Raw genomic sequence first — 16,693 nt, forward strand, 5'->3', positions numbered from 1 at the left:
AATACTAAGTGAAATTTCCTTTTTTTCACTCTCGTCGCCGCAGGACGCCGCTGCCAAATTGCGTCATCTCCGAACAAAAACTTCAGCTACGGGGAAGCGTATCTCCAGGCATCGGGCCGCCCGGTGCCGTTCCTATAGTCATTGACGTTACCGTCTCGGCTGCGCGTGGAGTCGCGGACAGTCCCGTCGACGTTACGTCGCGCCGTAACCTCGGATACCTCTCGCGAGGTACGCATATGTATATGCGTACATACGCTTCGTGACGGTGCGCGGGAAATCGGCCTGAATCGGCCGGCGTGCGATGACATGACACGCCCGCCGATCCGTCATGCAGCGAGCACGTAGCGTCCGTCAGCGATAAGGCCAGTGTCTGTGCAGTCTAGTCACTGGTCAGTTCGCGCGCGGGTGCAGCACGGTGCAACTGTACCCACCGCGCTCTCCGTCCCGTCGCGTGCGGACGCACGCGAGGACACGACAGAACGCGTTCAGGAACAGCGGGGACGGCCAGACGGACGGAAATCTTGGCGAGCCGTCACTGCCGTCAGCCGATGCGACACGCGCGGCGCGGATACATCGCGCATGCATTCGTGCGTCCGACGTCGCGTAGGAACGACGCCGCGCGGTGAACGAGGTGAGAGCGACGAGAGCGACGACGCGATTTCGCGAGTGAGAGCGAGCGAGAGAAAGAAGGAAAGAAAGAAAGAAAGAAAGCAAGAAAGAGTGAGCGAGTTGCGTGCTGCGTCGAGAAAGTACGTCTGGCCCGCGGGACCCGAGGCACGAGATTTGACGCTTCGACGCGCGTGTCACTTCCTTCCCAGTCCCCCCCCCCCCCCCGGCCGACGAGGAACGTCCGGCGTCGTCCGCGGACGACAAGGTACCCAAGGCGGTGGTCCTGTTCCTCCAGGATCGGCGGACGGGCGACGGGCGCGCGCAGCACACTCGTTTCGAACGGCGACGCCGCTCCGCGCCGCGCCGTGCGCCGTGACGTCGGGCGACGACGGACGATCGCGCGTCCGCGGCGCACTTCACGCCGAATGCGCCCGTCCGACTTTCTGTTTACGCTGGTTTACGCGCGTTCCGCGAGGACGAGGTTGGCTGTAGGCCAGGCTGACCAGGTGAGAGGAGCGAATCCGGAGGATCGACGCGCGCCAGCTGCGGCTCCCGACGGCCGACGGAACGCGCGTGTTTACTCCCCGCGGAGACTCGCGCGGGAGTCGTCGTCCCTCGTGTGTGCCCTCCTGGCTTCTGACGTTTGGACGCGCGGCTTTGGAGCACTTTGGACGTCGCATTTCCGAGCGTATTTCCGGAGCCGGTCGCGGTCCAACGCCGCGCGCCCTGGCTGCCAAGATTTAATTCCGCTGGTCGGCACCGCGGCCAGAGCACGCCAGAGTTATGACACGAATAGCCCCCGCGCCCGCGCGCGTCGCGCGGATCCCCGAGGAACAGTTAATCGGGACTAATTAGCGCTTGTGCCACTCTGTCGAGCGCGCGACCGCCCGTTTCTTTCCTCACACACACACACTCTCTCTACGTTCAGGCGAACGAGAATCACGATTTGGACCGTTCGCCCGTCTCTCCGTCTCGCGGCATCGATGAATTATTTTGACCGGTGCCGTTTTTTTCTTCCATAAGTAGACCAACCGTGGAACCGTTCTCGTACAACAGTGCCTACCGCGATCTAATTTTTCTTTTTGTACTGACGGAGGAAGACGAGGGATATCTGCTTAACGTTGAGTCAACTCTCCTGTTTGCAGGAAACGGTGCGTCTAACGTGAGGGAGGAACCCAGCGAGGGGTCGACGTCGCCGCTATACGGACCGACCGACCCAGCGAGCGCACGCTATTAATACGGTCCTGCGTGTGTTTTTCATCGATACTGCCCGTCGCCGCACGCTATTCCGCGCTCGCATAACAGCGCCGTGATCGCGCAACGAGCGCGCGAGATCACGATCTGTCCCTGAACGCGGCAGGAGCGAAGTCCAGAGGCTGGACTGCCGTTTTCTTCTGGAGCGGAGTTGTCCCCCTTGTCCCCCCCTCTACCCCCCTGGAGAAACGCGGCGCCGTCCGTGACTAACTGCGTGTTACCTCCGCTCTCTGCGTCGTCTGCCTGTGTGTGTGTGCGTGCGCGGTGCGTTTTGTGATATCGGTGCCCAGCCACCCCAGATGCCGTCTAAAGATCATCGCCGAGACTTTCGCCAGCCACGTGATCGGCAAGTTCAATTCCGTTTACGTTGCGTCGAGCGCGGGCCGAAGCGAGGTCTTCGTCATTCACGAATTGGCAGGATTAGCAAGTGTTTTAAATTCCGATCGCTTATTCCTGACTTTCGTTCCTGAATCCAGATGCTTTTCGCGTTTCTTAAACATATTCAGCTTTAGCTTGACCCTTTTCACGTTCAGTGTATATTCCTACTTTAGTAATTTTATATTTTAAATAATTTAATGTTAATGGAATACGATCTAGGTGATTATAAAAGATTGTAGAGCAACTTCTATCATTTGAACTATGATTCTAAGTAATGTAGCGCTTCTTAGTTTCAAATCAACATTTATGATAATAGCAATGATTCATCAGTTAATATGATCAAATTAAAGGAAGTGATACGACGTAGAATTGAGAAAAGAATGCTTGTACACTTTATTTTCCGTTATTGCAAACATTGGATAGATGAAGCATTTGGCACGTAGTTTTAATATGTTGTGATATAAAAATTTATAATATAAATATGCAATATAATGGTATATTGTATATTTCAGTATAAGTAGTTTTACCTTTTTTAATATAATTTAGTTTTCAGAAACTTTATACGTATCTTTTGAATTTAATATGAACAAAGATTCAGTAATACTTTTGCACAAATTTATTTATGTAGCGTAATCGAAATAATTTTTCGCCAACTAAAACGTGAATGAAACGTTTCTCTTTATGTGAAGTATCCTACATTCTAAATTTAGATGCAGTCTCTGTGTGCTCAATGTATATTTAAAGTATAAATTAGATAATGTAGCCTCTTAGAGAAAATTACTGCCCAAGATAGACCCATTGGGGTCCAGCTATAGTGGAGTGTTTGTTCCGTAATTTATTATGCTTTATGTTTTTTTTATTGTATGATAAAAGGAATAAAAATACTGTACACAATATTAATGCATAATATTTATAATGCAGAAATGTCGATAATGGAATAAAATTATAAATAAATACACACTGAAATATAAATATATATATATATATATATATATATATATATATAATATATATTATTTATTTCGTTTTATATATATATATATATATATATAATATATATATATATATATAAGCTTTGCAATTGAAATCGCTTGTTTTGCTATTAATGGTTTACTCTGAGAAAAACCTATGAATCATAAAAAAAACTGTAATAAGATAAAGCTTATCATATATGTGGTTGATATTGAGCTTTATCTAATAATATCAAGAGGCGTGAGTAATCTCTCCGGTGCGAGATGAAGTTTCAATTCATTGATACCTAATATTAATTATTGGAATCTTATCTTTCGTTTTTTGCAGCTTAAGATTATCATATATCGATTTATCGATTCCAGTATAAGTAGATTAATAACCGGGACATAGTTGTCTTATAAAATTGTACTATCCTTTCGTACTTTACAGTATTTCTTATAATACCTGTAATTTATCGTGTGTCCAGGTTCAACGTGAACTTACTAAAACGAAGTAGATAGATGTCAACCATCTCAGAACAAAGGTATGGCAAGCTTGATGGTCAGCACCTCTAGTAAAAACAGTTCGCGCAGTGGATCTCCTAGTAGAACGACTTCGACGTCTCAAGTGCATCAGCAACAATCGACAGCAAACTTGGATCACACTCCAAGATTGCGTAATGCCCCAATGTAAGGTTCTATTAGTACAATAGATTATATATATACAATTTATTATTCATTGCATGTTTAGTTTCTTCAAACAAAGAGTCGTAAAAATCTGTATATTTTTATATGTATATTTATAATTCACCTTTATTATATTTATTATAATATTATCAGATCTAAAATCTACAAATTAAAGAAACTATAATAATAACATTTGCTAAATATCCGTTTCAGTTCTCAAGGAGAGGGTAGCACAGGCAGTGGAAGTAGCGGTGGGGGCGGTACTGGAAGTAGCCTCAATATGAAAGGCAGCAATAGACAAAGATCACCAGGAAATTTAATTCGCACGGGGGATATCATGGATGAACCAAGTAATACTTCAAACACTGCCGAACCAGACGAGTTTGTGCCAAATGTTCATCCACCGACTGATGACGAAGGAGTACGTACTTTTCATTTTAAATACCTCGATTCTAATGAGGTATAAGATAATAAGCGTTTGCATTAAACACGAGCAGGAAAATTGTTACTTTGTGGACCTAATGCGTGTATGCAATCTACAGTTGTCTTTGTGTTCTTACATAAAAAGAGTTACATAATATTGCTATTGTATATGCATTAACTAACATAGTAGATTGCAAGGTCGTCAATGATTAATATGCAATCAAATTATAGAGTAAGAAATAGTACAATTATGCGCATGTTTTAAACAAGATTATATTAGCTTCGCCAATTTTTAGACTCTATCTGATATTTTAAGATCGCAGAAAAAATCATAAAATTAACTGCTTTTGATATAGTTAAACTGCGTTGAAAAGGATGTTGTTTTATATTTAACGTTATATAGTTTATATGATTTTTTATGCACGTTTAAGTGAAAGATAATATCAATGTATTTTTGCAGGAACAATATCACGCAACCCAATCGTTCCTATCGAATGGTTCTTCTGAACTGATAACCGATGATGTTGACTCTAGTGCAACACGAGTTCGTCAAGCTATTGAACATATTCAAAGCAAAATTGCTAAAACGCGAGAACAAATAAGAATAGAACAAACCACGCGGGATGGTACGTAAACTTTTCTTAATTTAATTTAGATGGACACGCAAAGACGAAAGTATGTCTTATTAATATGTATTATTTACTTTATGTATTGTTATACATTTGTTCTTTAGAGAACGTCAACGAATATTTGAAATTGGCTGCTAATGCGGACAAGCAACAGTTAACTAGGATTAAAACGGTATTCGAGAAGAAAAATCAAAAATCGGCGCACAGTATTTCGCAACTACAAAAAAAGTTAGATAGCTATACGAAAAAATTAAGAAATTACGAGATGAATGGTGCACCGACGAGTCATAGGCAACCGAGAGAAATGTTACGCGATATGGGGCAAGGACTTAAGTGAGTTTTATGTTAATGATTATTTTGATTTTAATTATATCTGAAGAAAAAATGTTGAAATTTATCACCGAATAATACATAATAAATTATTATGTATTATTTGATAAACGTTAAAAGCAAATCTCTGACTAATTTGGGCTTGCATTTCAGAAATGTGGGAGGAAACATCAGGGATGGAATCACTGGTTTTTCAGGGTGAGTGTTGATACGAAAATAGATCCCATGCCCAAACATGCTGAAACTCTATTCTTATGTGGTTGATTCATCACTTCTTTTTAGAACCGCACTGCCATTAATACCACTTCAATTTAAGATTAACGTAAAGCATTCTTTTCATAATTTACGAGAAATCATAATTAAAAGTATAGTTAAGTAAAATATTGTACGCTTATTTATATTTCTAATCTATTATATATCTAATATTCTATTGCAGAACTGTAATGTCTAAACCAAGAGAGTTTGCTCATCTTATTAAAAACAAATTTGGAAGTGCTGATAATATAAATACTTTATCACGTAAGTAACAGTGTTCAATAAATTTCTATCGAGTTTTATATGATTCAAGCTGTGAAGTATAACATATTACAACACCTGGTTAAAAACAATTTAAATTGGTTCAGATTAATAAATGTAATTTAATTCCATTTAACTACAGAAAATAAAGTATATAAGTCTTACATTTTGATTCATACAATCTGTTCTTGTCATTTCCATTTATTTAAATATAAAATATGTTTACATAAGAAAATAAATCTTTTAACATTTTTGCTATCATGGCAGTTGAGAGTAGTAAGTAATGTGTTGTCCAAAGAGCGAGAGTTCCATTACACTTTATTATAACGCTTCATGCACAGTATCTCTATTTTTACTGCTTCAAGCTTCTTATCTTCTTTATAAAGAAACGATAAAATAATAACATTGTTGTCTGTAACGTATGAAAGATTACTTTGCTGTACCGTGTATTCTTTGCTTACACAACTTTGCTTATTAAATTTCTATTTCTGTTTTAATGCAGTATAATTACTTGATATAATTTTGCCATACGTTATGTTGCACATATTTATTTAACATTATATTATTATGTAGCAAAGTATTATATGGTTTACAGTGGCTTCTATGATTACACATTTGCTTTTCTTTATTTACTGTCAGTTATCCAATACTCTCTTGTAACGATGCTAAAGTATATGATAATATAAAAAAATAATCAACTGTTTTGCCATTATCATGATTAAAAAAAAAAAGCATATTGTGAAACGACTGTTTTTCGAAAATAAAAAGGGAGCGAGAAATTAACCATTGTCTAAGGAAACTGAATAACATAATAACTCGACAAATACTATTACTTCAAAAGGCCAAGCTTTGGTATTGGATAACATTCTAACTTGCCACCTCTGTGTCTCTACAGATGGCTCGACTTTTTATGTAAACGATACACCGCATGCAGGTAATGGTGATAACGCTAGCGTTGAAGATGATAAAACTCACCACGGATCGGCCACGCTTCCGGGTGGATGCAGTCTGGGATCTACCCAAAGCGCAGCGGCTATGAAGTTTCCGTCTGAGGAAGGATCGGAGTGTTCTAGCGTAACTAGTGAAAGCGGCCCTGGTAGTAGAGGACAGCCGCATACGTGTCACAGTAATAATGCCTTGAGTCTCAAATCTATTTTTGCAGAACTACAGGAACACCGGGAGAATCTTGACCGAATGAGAGAAAAAGTAGATACTGTAAAGGTTTGTATTTAACTAAATATAACCGGTAATCAAAATATATTTTATAAGGAATCACCTGTATGTTGCTGATTTCACAAATGTTTGACTAATCTTTTTTTTTTGTTCAGACGTTACAGCAGGAAGTGACATATCTTTCTCATTCCCTCCAAGAAGAACGTTTCAGATGTGAACGTTTGGAAGAGCAAATTAATGACCTGACAGAATTACATCAGAATGAAGTAGAAAACTTGAAGCAGGCTATTACAGATATGGAGGAGAAGGTGCAATATCAAAGCGAGGACAGGCTACGAGATATACATGAGATGTTAGAGAGTTGTCAAACTAAAATCTGGAAAATGGAACATCAGCAACAACAGCACCAGCAATATGTGACATTGGAGGGTTTGGATAATAGCAATGCGAGAGCGTTGGTTGTAAAATTGATAAACGTAGTATTGACAGTATTGCAAGTTGTTTTGCTCCTCGTTGCAACGGGTGCTGGTATTATGATGCCTTTCCTTAGAACTAGGTAAGATTATTGTTGAAGTGGTTTTTATCTTTTACTCCTTTATGTCACTTTTTTTATTTTACTTTTTGTTGTGGCGACAATAAATTGTTAATAGAATTTTATGCTCATATTCTCTATTATCCGCATTGTCTACATTTATCTCTATTAGATATCTACAGATAATATTTCCGTATAAGTAGAAAATTGAAATATAATAATGCATATCGGTTTTTTTTATCAGTAAATCATGTTATTTCTCTCTTGGTTATTTTTATCATCTTCATACTGTAATCTGCAATCAGTCATCCGAATTTATTTTGCACATTCATTATTCTGTTTTGTTTTTACATGTTTGTTACAGCTGTACTAAGCCTCATTGTTTCATGTGTAGGGTGCGTATATTAACAACTACATTCGTTGTACTGGGCATAGTGTTCGTGCTAAAGCAATGGCCTGAGGTACATGACGTTGGCAGTCATCTCATGCGCCACCTCAAGCAGACGCTCGCTATGAAGTAGCATTGTAAGTGAATGAAATTTTCACTCGATGCTTAATTGTCGTTAACACGTAAAGGCAACTTTAGTGCAATACTATATTTCAAAACGAAGTGAACGAAATATGAAAGTTCCTAAATAACTTGTCTCGGAGAAAGAGAAGGGGCAGGAGGGGGATAGAAAGTAAGAAAAAAAATATTTTATGTAAACAGTATTTATTTTAGGGTGGAATACTTAAATTTAATCAAACCCTGTGATGCTGGGCTAGATTGGACACACATTGAAATCTTGCATCCGTTTATCAGTGTTGTAGCACATTGGAGCAATAATAGTATGTATACGCGTAAATAAGTTTATCTTGTATGTTTATCTTGGGTTGTTTAAATTTATTATTATAAGATATATGTATTTTTGATACCATTATTTAAATTGACGAAGCTACCTTGCTGTAGAAAAGTACGTGATTTTCAAATTAATTTATACAAACTTTTATTAATTTCATTAATTTATATCTCTTCATTTTGGTTCAATTTTATTTTTCATGATCGTTACATTAACGATCTATTAGTGCTGAACAAATGACATTAAAGAAACTTCTATATTAAGGTACGGAGAATTGTTGAAACACTACACAGTGACACACTGCTTGGCTATATGTGGCACATATTATGAAGGTTTAATTTCAATTAGCAGTATATCTCTACGTTCATTTCTTCACTTGAATGTAAAAGTAGTATAAAAAAAAAATATCAAGTGAGAAAATGTTAAGTGATGCACACCAGGATACTGTCTTCAACCTCCACGATCGGTCCAGTTACAATTTGTCGGTGTACAATCGATTTGTTTTTAAATCTTCTTGGATGTATGTGTCGATAAGTTAAGAATTTGTAACATCCAAATCGTCCAAATGCTAAACAATAATGTAAATTAAGACAGAGCTCTTATATCACTATAGATAGCTGCTGTCCGGCATTGTATAAAATATGAAGTAGTACGTATTGTATATTTACTTGTTATTTGTAATATTCGATAAAGGTATAAGTTCTCTAGGAAATGCAAGCTTTTTTTAATTGTTGTTGCATTGCATAAAATAGCTAGTGTATAAATTAAATCGCGCATGCAATGAAACGGAAATGAAGAATTTCATTGAAGGCTGCAAGAAACATTACTTTCTCGTTGGAAAATCGTGAATACCAAATTTGGGCATAAATAAAAATTTACATACACACACACACACACACACACACACACACGCTCGCACGCACGCACGTACACACACACATATATACAATGCATGTGCTGCTACATTTGATATCAGGAGGACCAACCGTCTTTTTCCTCTTATTCTACGATACGATTTACATCGCACATATATACGTTAAAATTATGCTTATATATGAGAATGAGGACGAGAGTGATTTTCATTAGTCCAATGTATGAACGATCCAATCATCAAAAACATAAATTTATGTATATTATAACGAGCATAAAGAATCGATCCATGACAGTTAGTTGAAATGAGAGAAAGACTGAAGGATTACATTGCTGTAAAACAATTATGTTAGTTTAACATTGGCGCTATAATTTTAAGTTTTTAGTATTGGAGATTATAACATTAATGTGACATGAGAGATAATGCAAATTTATGGAAACGCGAAAAGTATTTGATACGTGGCAAAAATTAGATGAGTTAGAATAACAACAGCTCAGAAATAAGACTTATTGTTAGCACTGATTTGTGTTTCTTCTTTGTATCATTACTATCTAATAACAGAGCATAAATATGACTTATACATTCACTGTCTTGCAATACAATTTTCTAGCTTTCACAGTCAGGATGGTTCGTGTTCAAGCACTGTTATTCAAAACAGCATGATATACATTGAAATTAAATAATGAACGTCTGTACATCATTATATCATGCTGCTTTCGTTTAGCACAGAAATTTTAACATTTATCCTTATTTCACGCTATTTACAACTAAATAATAATAACAGTAACTTATAATTAACAGTTTAGTATCTGTGTTAATTTAATGACATGTAGCGAATATAACAGCGCAAAGTTTTATTCAGAATTTTATTTAAAAGCTGCCCGTAACTGTGTACAAAAGAGATAATTTAATGTGTTTCATTGTTTAAAATATTTTATGATAATGTATGTTGTTGAAAAATTTTGTATTGATTTAGAAGCTTGCAATGTGAAGGATAAGAGTGTCTGGTAATTGATTAGCAATTCATCGCGTGAAAATTGAAGGCGTGAAAAGGTAATTTTATGCTATATATTGCGAAGAGATATTCAATTCATTCCTGATCTCAAAGCAAATGAAAATTGAACTGTATTATTCATCACATTAGAAACATTCGTTTTTTTTTCTTGATGTCAGTCAACTCGTCCAATAAATTTCTCACATCCGCATTGTCTGCATGGTATTACTTCGAGCAATTTAACAATCGACTTTTCCCCCGCAAAAATGTTTTGAATATTTTCAATATTATTTTTCATGTTCCTGTGGTAAATATTACATTTCGGATAAATCGCTGTGATTATGCTAGGTTTATATATAAGCTTAATATTTAAGAAGCAGCTTTGGGATCAATATAATCACTGGGAAATACCACCAAAAAACGTATATGTTGTATATATATAGAGATTTTTCTCAAAAACCATGCACCCATTCATCACAATGTGTAACATTCGAGACAAATGAAAACGTATTGGTTTTGCCGAATATCTCCGTTAACATCTTTTTTTGTTATATAAAATATATGTAACTAATCTAAGATATAAGTCTATTTAGTATTACATAATCATAAGTAGTTAAAATATATAGGGTGTTAAGCATATATTAATGTATATATCATTATGTTATATTTATAGAAGTCTTATCAATAAGACAAGATTTTAACTGTATTTTATTGATTTTTTATTTATAGTTTTTCTAAAAGAAAATATTTAAGAATGGAAATTTAATTCCCTTCCATTATATCATTAGATAACATATAAAACACACCCTGTATATTTATAATTTTAGATCATGGTGCTTTGTAATATACGTATTTAACACTACTAGGAAATTAGAGAATTTATTCACATGATCGACCACCGATTTACTGAGGGCCCCTGCACGCTTATAATATATTGAGCGATACGTAACAGAAAGGAAGCTGGGTATTAAAGTAGCAAAGTAGCGCCCGAACTCGAAATTCTAAGGGAGTTATTAAACAACGACGAGATGTATTTTGTACCTCATTGAAACGTCGCATAAGTTTCCGTTTTTCTACTTAAAAAGCCGTTTACAATTTTATATGTATTTTATATTTACGAGGCCACAAAATGTGTCACATAAATGTGTATCGTATAATTTGCGGTGATCAATTAATGAATCCTGTTAAATAGTTTGTTGTCATTCGTAGCTTAGGGGCCCCGTGTGTAGATATTAGCGATAGGCGACAGAGTTATTGAAATAAATTATGTCATCGATGCCTTGCGTAGGTAGTTAATGTCAAATTATAGAATAAATATTCGTTGTCAATTGTAGAGACGGTATAGGCAAAGCCAGCAGCAGTTATTGTAAAGGTTGTTATCACGTACACTGCATTGTGCATACATAACAGCTGGTATTCAAGGTAATAAAAAGAATATTAAAAAAAAAAGAAACTGAACATACATAAATTTTTATATTCGTCTTTCGATACGCCGATACTTTCTACATGCCCATTGTCAATGTTATTGCTGCTGGTAGAGTCGACGTACCGAGGTACGTGCTGAGCAGCCTTCTGCAATATCATTTCGTACTGTCAAAATAAAGCGAATTTTCAATAAAATCACTTATATTCAATTCCACTCGACCTTACGTGCTATTAATGAATTTCTTCTCTTCGAAGATGATCTTAGCTCTGAGAAAAATTCAATTCAACCAGTTTCGGGGACGTGCGGCCAACTAAAAGACACATGTCGGTGTAAAGCTTTTTATATTTTCTTCCAAGACTTTGTTAATAATAATATTACATTCATCACAATCTTACAAATATAATATATTCAGTTATTTTATCGTATATCACAATTTCTACTTTGTGCAGAAAGCTGATTTATATTATATTTATATTTACTGAGAGGTTTTTCCTGGTAGCTGTATAAAAATATACAATTGTTCATGAAGATTATTATCTATTCTCTTGAATTATCTTGTGACGATTTGGAAAGTGCTTATATTATTAAAAAAAAGCATTGTCATCATTGCATAGCGTTTCGTCGAGCATATCAGCCTTCGATTCATTAAATACTATTTTACTATTAAATAATAAATATAGATATAGTAGTAAATATTATAATATTTATTCTACTACATCTATAAGAAAATATTTTACTTTTCTTATAACAACGTTAACGTTTCTTTTTATGATAGGTAAAGGTTTAGGAATATATAAAAGATGTAATAATATAAGAGAATTCTAATGCGCGAATGTGTGTATATATACTTGCAAACGCAGTAAGAAAAATCGTACATTTTATATATTAATACAATCTTAAATACTCATTAATATATTTTTTTATACTCTCCATGTTTTGTTAAAACTTATTGTTCGAATCAAACAAATCAGAGATATCCGATATATAAAATCAGAATGATAACATTTCGTATTATCAACTACCTGACGTCCACGTTCTATAATGAATGCTGCTGGATTTCTACCCTATAAAACGCAATTTTTATATATTACCTTTAGAATTTATTTTATGTATTAAATCTATTTGTGTTTTAAACTGCATAAAATTGATATATTAAAACAAGTTATTATCTTTTTGTTATTATTACAAAGTAATGACAAGTTATTACTTTTCAAAATCTCTATATCTATCTTTCGAAAAAAGTAAAATATATTTTTGAATATAAGCTAAACTATTTAATGTGATAAATTTGCTGCAATCTTTTCAAAATTAAAATAACGCGAGTTTATTTGTTCATGCTGATCTTCCTAGAGTCTTGCAATCATTTTATCTATTAACAAATAATTGTTAATTTTTAATGTTTTAGAAAACAATATAGACATTGATATAAAAGATTTATATTTACATGATCTGGAAATACAGTACGATGTCACGAAAAGAAAGTTAAAGGACGACATTGTTATAGAATGTATAAAACATGCTGCATCTCAATAATTCAATATAACTTTCAATTCTTCATATACCACCAGCACTACGCTGCTTGTAAAAATATCTTTATATAAAGTTTTTGAAAATGTACACTGATAGAATACACTATGGTGATGAAAGCAGTTCGTTATCTAACAAATGCGAATGAAATTTTCTTAGCACCCAAACTGCGCGCTAGGCTTGAACGCGACTCGCAGAATTCGTATATGTCATTTTCATCCGTGGCTTCAATCCGCGGTGATTTGAAGCCCTTCGTGTGTATCTCGAACTAGGATATCGGACGAGAGGATGAGCTTGACCTCCGCGTCTTCGTTCTGCGGCACAGACTCATCCTTTTGCGCAACGGTCGTAACGTGATGCTTCTTCCTGTGAGACATCATAGTTGACCTAGACACGAAAGCCTTGCCGCAGTCGTCGCAGTCGTACGGCCGTTCGCCGGTGTGCAAACGCTTGTGGATCGCCATCGGGCTGAACTGCGTGAACGATCTGCCGCAGACGTCGCATTTGTAAGGACGCTCGCCCGTGTGCGACCGCCGATGGCAGCGTAGCGCCGCCCGTCGAGCGAACACCTTCCCGCACACTTCGCATTTGAAGCTCTTCTCGCCGGTGTGCATGGTCGAGTGGATCCTGAGGTCGACGCGCGTAAGGAATCCCTTGCCGCACACCTCGCACAGATACGGCTTCTCGCCCGTGTGAATGCGCTGGTGCGTGTTCAGGTAACTCTTGCTGACGAACATCTTCTTGCACACCTCGCACGGGTATTGGCGATTGTCAGTGCCGGAGTGTATCTTCTGATGGCTCTTGCAGAGACCCTTGGTGATGAAACCGCGGCCGCAGATCTCGCACATGTACGGCTTCACGCCGAGGTGACGGTTCTCGTGGTCCAGCAGCGATTGCTTCGTCTTGAAGTTCTGACTGCACTTCGTGCACGAGTACGGCTTCAGGTCCGAGTGCACCCTTTGGTGTACAATGAGATAGCTCTTGCATTGGAATCCCTTGCCGCACGTGGAGCAGTTGTAGTCGAACTGGCCCGTGTGCGTGGCCGTGTGCTGCGCGAGACCGATCTTGCTGCGGAACGCCTTGTCGCACGTCGTACACTGAAACGGCTTCTCGCCCGTGTGCTTGCGCATGTGCTCCTGCAGCTTGTAATTCGACTTGTATTGCTTGCCGCATTCCGTACACACCTTCGCGGTCCACTTCCGTCTCACCGTCGACTGTTTCTTCTGTCCCTCTTGATTGTCATTGCTCTCTTGCGACGGTACTACGTTTAACTGTGCGTCCTTCTCCTTATCGACTACTTCAGTTTTATATACATTACATTGCTCCTTGTGCAGATTTAATACCTCGACGCTAGTAAAATATAAACCGCAGGGACAGCAGCAGAAGTGCTGCTCGAAATGTGCGGCTAAATTGGTCGTCTCCAAAGCTGCTTCGTTGCAGAACGGGCACACGTACCAGTGCGAGCCGGTTTCATCCACGGTAGGGTTGCTGAGCGTAGACTCCAATAACGCGTGCTTCGTTCTCTTCGTGTATTTAATCATTATTTCACACACGCCGTTTATCTGACTCGTAGATGGTAAATCATTCACGGAGTCCACGTGCTCGCGAGTACCATTTTCGTTCATGCAAGACTCCTCTATTTCAGTTTCTGTTTCGGCTTGGGAGGATACAAAATTATCTACTGCTACCTGGATTACAAACCGGAATAAACATAAATAAAATAAGATCATTAAACAATTTTTTATTTTTATGGCTGTTACATTTGCTTCTAATTTCTAAACAGTAATTAATTTTCCCTTACAAACTGTCCATTATTTAAAGCAATACTTACATTATTTTTTAGTACGTGCTGTGCCTCTTCGGTGGTTAATCTATCTTGCAATCTGTGGTACTCCTGTTTCATTGAATCCGTCTCGTATTTCACACTTTCACAGTAATGCACTATCTGCTCTTGACTCTGATCTTCAGGATTGATAGAAGTAACGTAATTTATCCCTAATTGACTCAAGTGGCCACCCAGGTTACTCACTACAGTTATATCGCTGTCCAAGTGTATTGCGATCTGATGGTTTGAAACCTACAAAACAGCCCACAGATCATAAATTAAAATTCGAATTAAAATTCGAGTATTTTAAATTATTTTTAATTGGATAAATTACACAAATAAACTGTTTCTCATGTGTTAGGTTTATATAATCGTATCACACACATTATATACAAACTAATGATCGAATCGTAAGCAATCTGTTCGATTTACGAAACAAAGTGGGCATAGATTGGTTTAATTACCTCTCGTATATGTTCATCGACCATTCTCACGGTGTCACCATCTAGACAGTCAATGTCTTGTATATCCGCATCTTGCTGACCCATCTCTTCCTGAGTAACCACTTGTTCGCCACCGGCCAGATCCATCTCGTCCATTACCTGCATCGTGTGCATGGTGGATTCTGTAGCCTCGTGAGCTACGGCCGAGTGGCTTTGTACATTTTCGTTATTGATCTGTATGCTATTCAGGTTTCTCGGAATTGTGCCCATGTTATTCACGCTCGCCAAATCGTGCTCCGATATGTGCATGACCTCCTCTTTCCCGATCTCCTTCAACATCTCCATAAACATCCCCTCCGTGTGCAGACATTTCTCGCGGAAATCAAACAGCTGATCCAGCTTGAACGCGCAATCCTCGCAGACCACTTTGGGCAGTTGATCCGTCAACGACACCTGAAATTTACAAAACTATAGTACAATGGCCTAGTTTACACCGTGCGTTTAGGCCGCGACCTATACTTTATATTCAACCCAAACACGATAGGTCGCGACGATGTAAACAGTTGCGACCTCGTTTGGGTCAGGTCTCTTTTCCAGCGCGGATTAGCATCTATTTTGCTCCCGTTCGGAATCAAAATATTAAGTGCAATAAACTAGTACGATAAAAATATAAGCTAGCAGAATTTCATATGTATACTTCTAAACATATCCAACAATTTATCGATTCTAATCAATTCCTCTTTTGTTAGTATAATAAATTTAAATTTATGAAACCAATTAGAATTATTTAATGCCACATCAGCCGAGTCCAAGCGACAAAAAAGCGTGTGCCTCCCGTGAGATCTCGAAAGACTCGAACTCGTTTAAGCAGACAGAGAGGCGCGTGTCCGTCTCGACCGAGGGCATTTAAACTAATTTAAAGACCCAGGATGAAGATTAATCCTCCGTCGCTGTCAGGCGACGCTGACGCTCCGCGCTCCACACTCGTCGCCCTTTACCTGAACCGGCAGACAGGCCGCGATCTTCTTGTCGATGTTGCGCATCTGATCGCCGGCCTCGAATATCGGCAGGCCCATCAGGATGCCAGTCTTGGCCGCGCATAGACGGCACAGGTAATCGAACTCCTCGACGACGGCCATGTCGACGGTACCGAGGTGCCTCCTCTCGCGATCTCCTTCCAACGCGAGCCACCGACGCCGACGGGCGACGCGACAAGGAACCGGGGGCGGGGGGAGAGTCCTCTCGTTCCCAGAAAGCGCGGCGATAATCGCGATTCGCTCGTTCCGC

At 38.5% G+C, this 16,693-nt stretch overlaps 2 protein-coding genes across 9 annotated transcripts; one reads left to right on the forward strand and one right to left on the reverse strand.

Annotated features, from left to right (window-relative positions):
* The first annotated feature begins 490 nt into the window (after window positions 1-490).
* Window positions 491-11,819, forward strand: Dmtn (transmembrane and coiled-coil domain 2 protein Dmtn). 7 transcript variants are annotated; one of them, XR_011718239.1, is made up of 13 exons: window positions 491-631; window positions 1,755-2,209; window positions 3,680-3,881; window positions 4,092-4,299; window positions 4,762-4,927; window positions 5,035-5,263; window positions 5,414-5,458; window positions 5,697-5,779; window positions 6,672-6,997; window positions 7,105-7,505; window positions 7,846-8,006; window positions 8,203-8,309; window positions 8,585-11,819. XR_011718239.1 is itself a non-coding variant. In XM_071707179.1 (12 exons), the coding sequence occupies exons 3-11, from the start codon at window positions 3,739-3,741 to the stop codon at window positions 8,000-8,002; spliced, it is 1,758 nt and encodes a 585-aa protein (XP_071563280.1). In that variant the 5' UTR covers window positions 491-631; window positions 1,755-2,209; window positions 3,680-3,738; the 3' UTR covers window positions 8,003-8,006; window positions 8,203-11,819. The 7 variants fall into 7 exon arrangements, 6 of the variants coding, with proteins under 6 accessions (XP_071563280.1, XP_071563285.1, XP_071563286.1 ...); XM_071707179.1 differs by having other exon boundaries at window positions 8,203-11,819; XM_071707184.1 differs by having other exon boundaries at window positions 7,876-8,006; window positions 8,203-11,819.
* A 116-nt stretch (window positions 11,820-11,935) lies between these two features.
* LOC139773007 (uncharacterized) lies at window positions 11,936-16,681 on the reverse strand. Of its 2 annotated transcripts, none has more exons than XM_071707169.1 (4): window positions 16,405-16,681; window positions 15,428-15,859; window positions 14,970-15,215; window positions 11,936-14,826 (listed from the first exon to the last, which is right to left on the reverse strand). In XM_071707169.1, exons 1-4 carry the CDS (start codon window positions 16,543-16,545, stop codon window positions 13,366-13,368), a joined length of 2,280 nt encoding a protein of 759 aa, XP_071563270.1. In that variant the 5' UTR covers window positions 16,546-16,681; the 3' UTR covers window positions 11,936-13,365. The 2 variants fall into 2 exon arrangements, with proteins under 2 accessions (XP_071563270.1, XP_071563272.1); XM_071707171.1 differs by lacking the exon at window positions 16,405-16,681 and adding an exon at window positions 15,926-16,189.
* Between the last annotated feature and the right edge of the window lie 12 nt (window positions 16,682-16,693).

Source organism: Temnothorax nylanderi, unplaced genomic scaffold, assembly GCF_030848795.1.
Source record: "Temnothorax nylanderi isolate EJ_2023f unplaced genomic scaffold, tnyl_v1.0 TNYL_tig0056_pilon, whole genome shotgun sequence".
In the NCBI taxonomy this organism is placed as follows: Eukaryota; Metazoa; Arthropoda; class Insecta; order Hymenoptera; family Formicidae; genus Temnothorax; species Temnothorax nylanderi.

What these genes read in the sequence shown, in the direction of transcription:
- Dmtn (XM_071707179.1), top strand. Translation starts at nt 3,739, where the DNA reads ATGGCAAGCTTGATGGTCAGCACCTCTAGTAAAAACAGTTCGCGCAGT. An exon ending in CACCGACTGATGACGAAGGA is followed by an intron (nt 4,300 to 4,761) that starts GTACGTACTTTT and finishes GTATTTTTGCAG; the next exon opens with GAACAATATCACGCAACCCA. An exon ending in TAATATAAATACTTTATCAC is followed by an intron (nt 5,780 to 6,671) that starts GTAAGTAACAGT and finishes GTGTCTCTACAG; the next exon opens with ATGGCTCGACTTTTTATGTA.
- LOC139773007 (XM_071707169.1), bottom strand. Translation starts at nt 16,545, where the DNA reads ATGGCCGTCGTCGAGGAGTTCGATTACCTGTGCCGTCTATGCGCGGCC. An exon ending in CGGCCTGTCTGCCGGTTCAG is followed by an intron (nt 15,860 to 16,404) that starts GTAAAGGGCGAC and finishes TGTAAATTTCAG; the next exon opens with GTGTCGTTGACGGATCAACT. An exon ending in TCGATGAACATATACGAGAG is followed by an intron (nt 15,216 to 15,427) that starts GTAATTAAACCA and finishes GCTGTTTTGTAG; the next exon opens with GTTTCAAACCATCAGATCGC.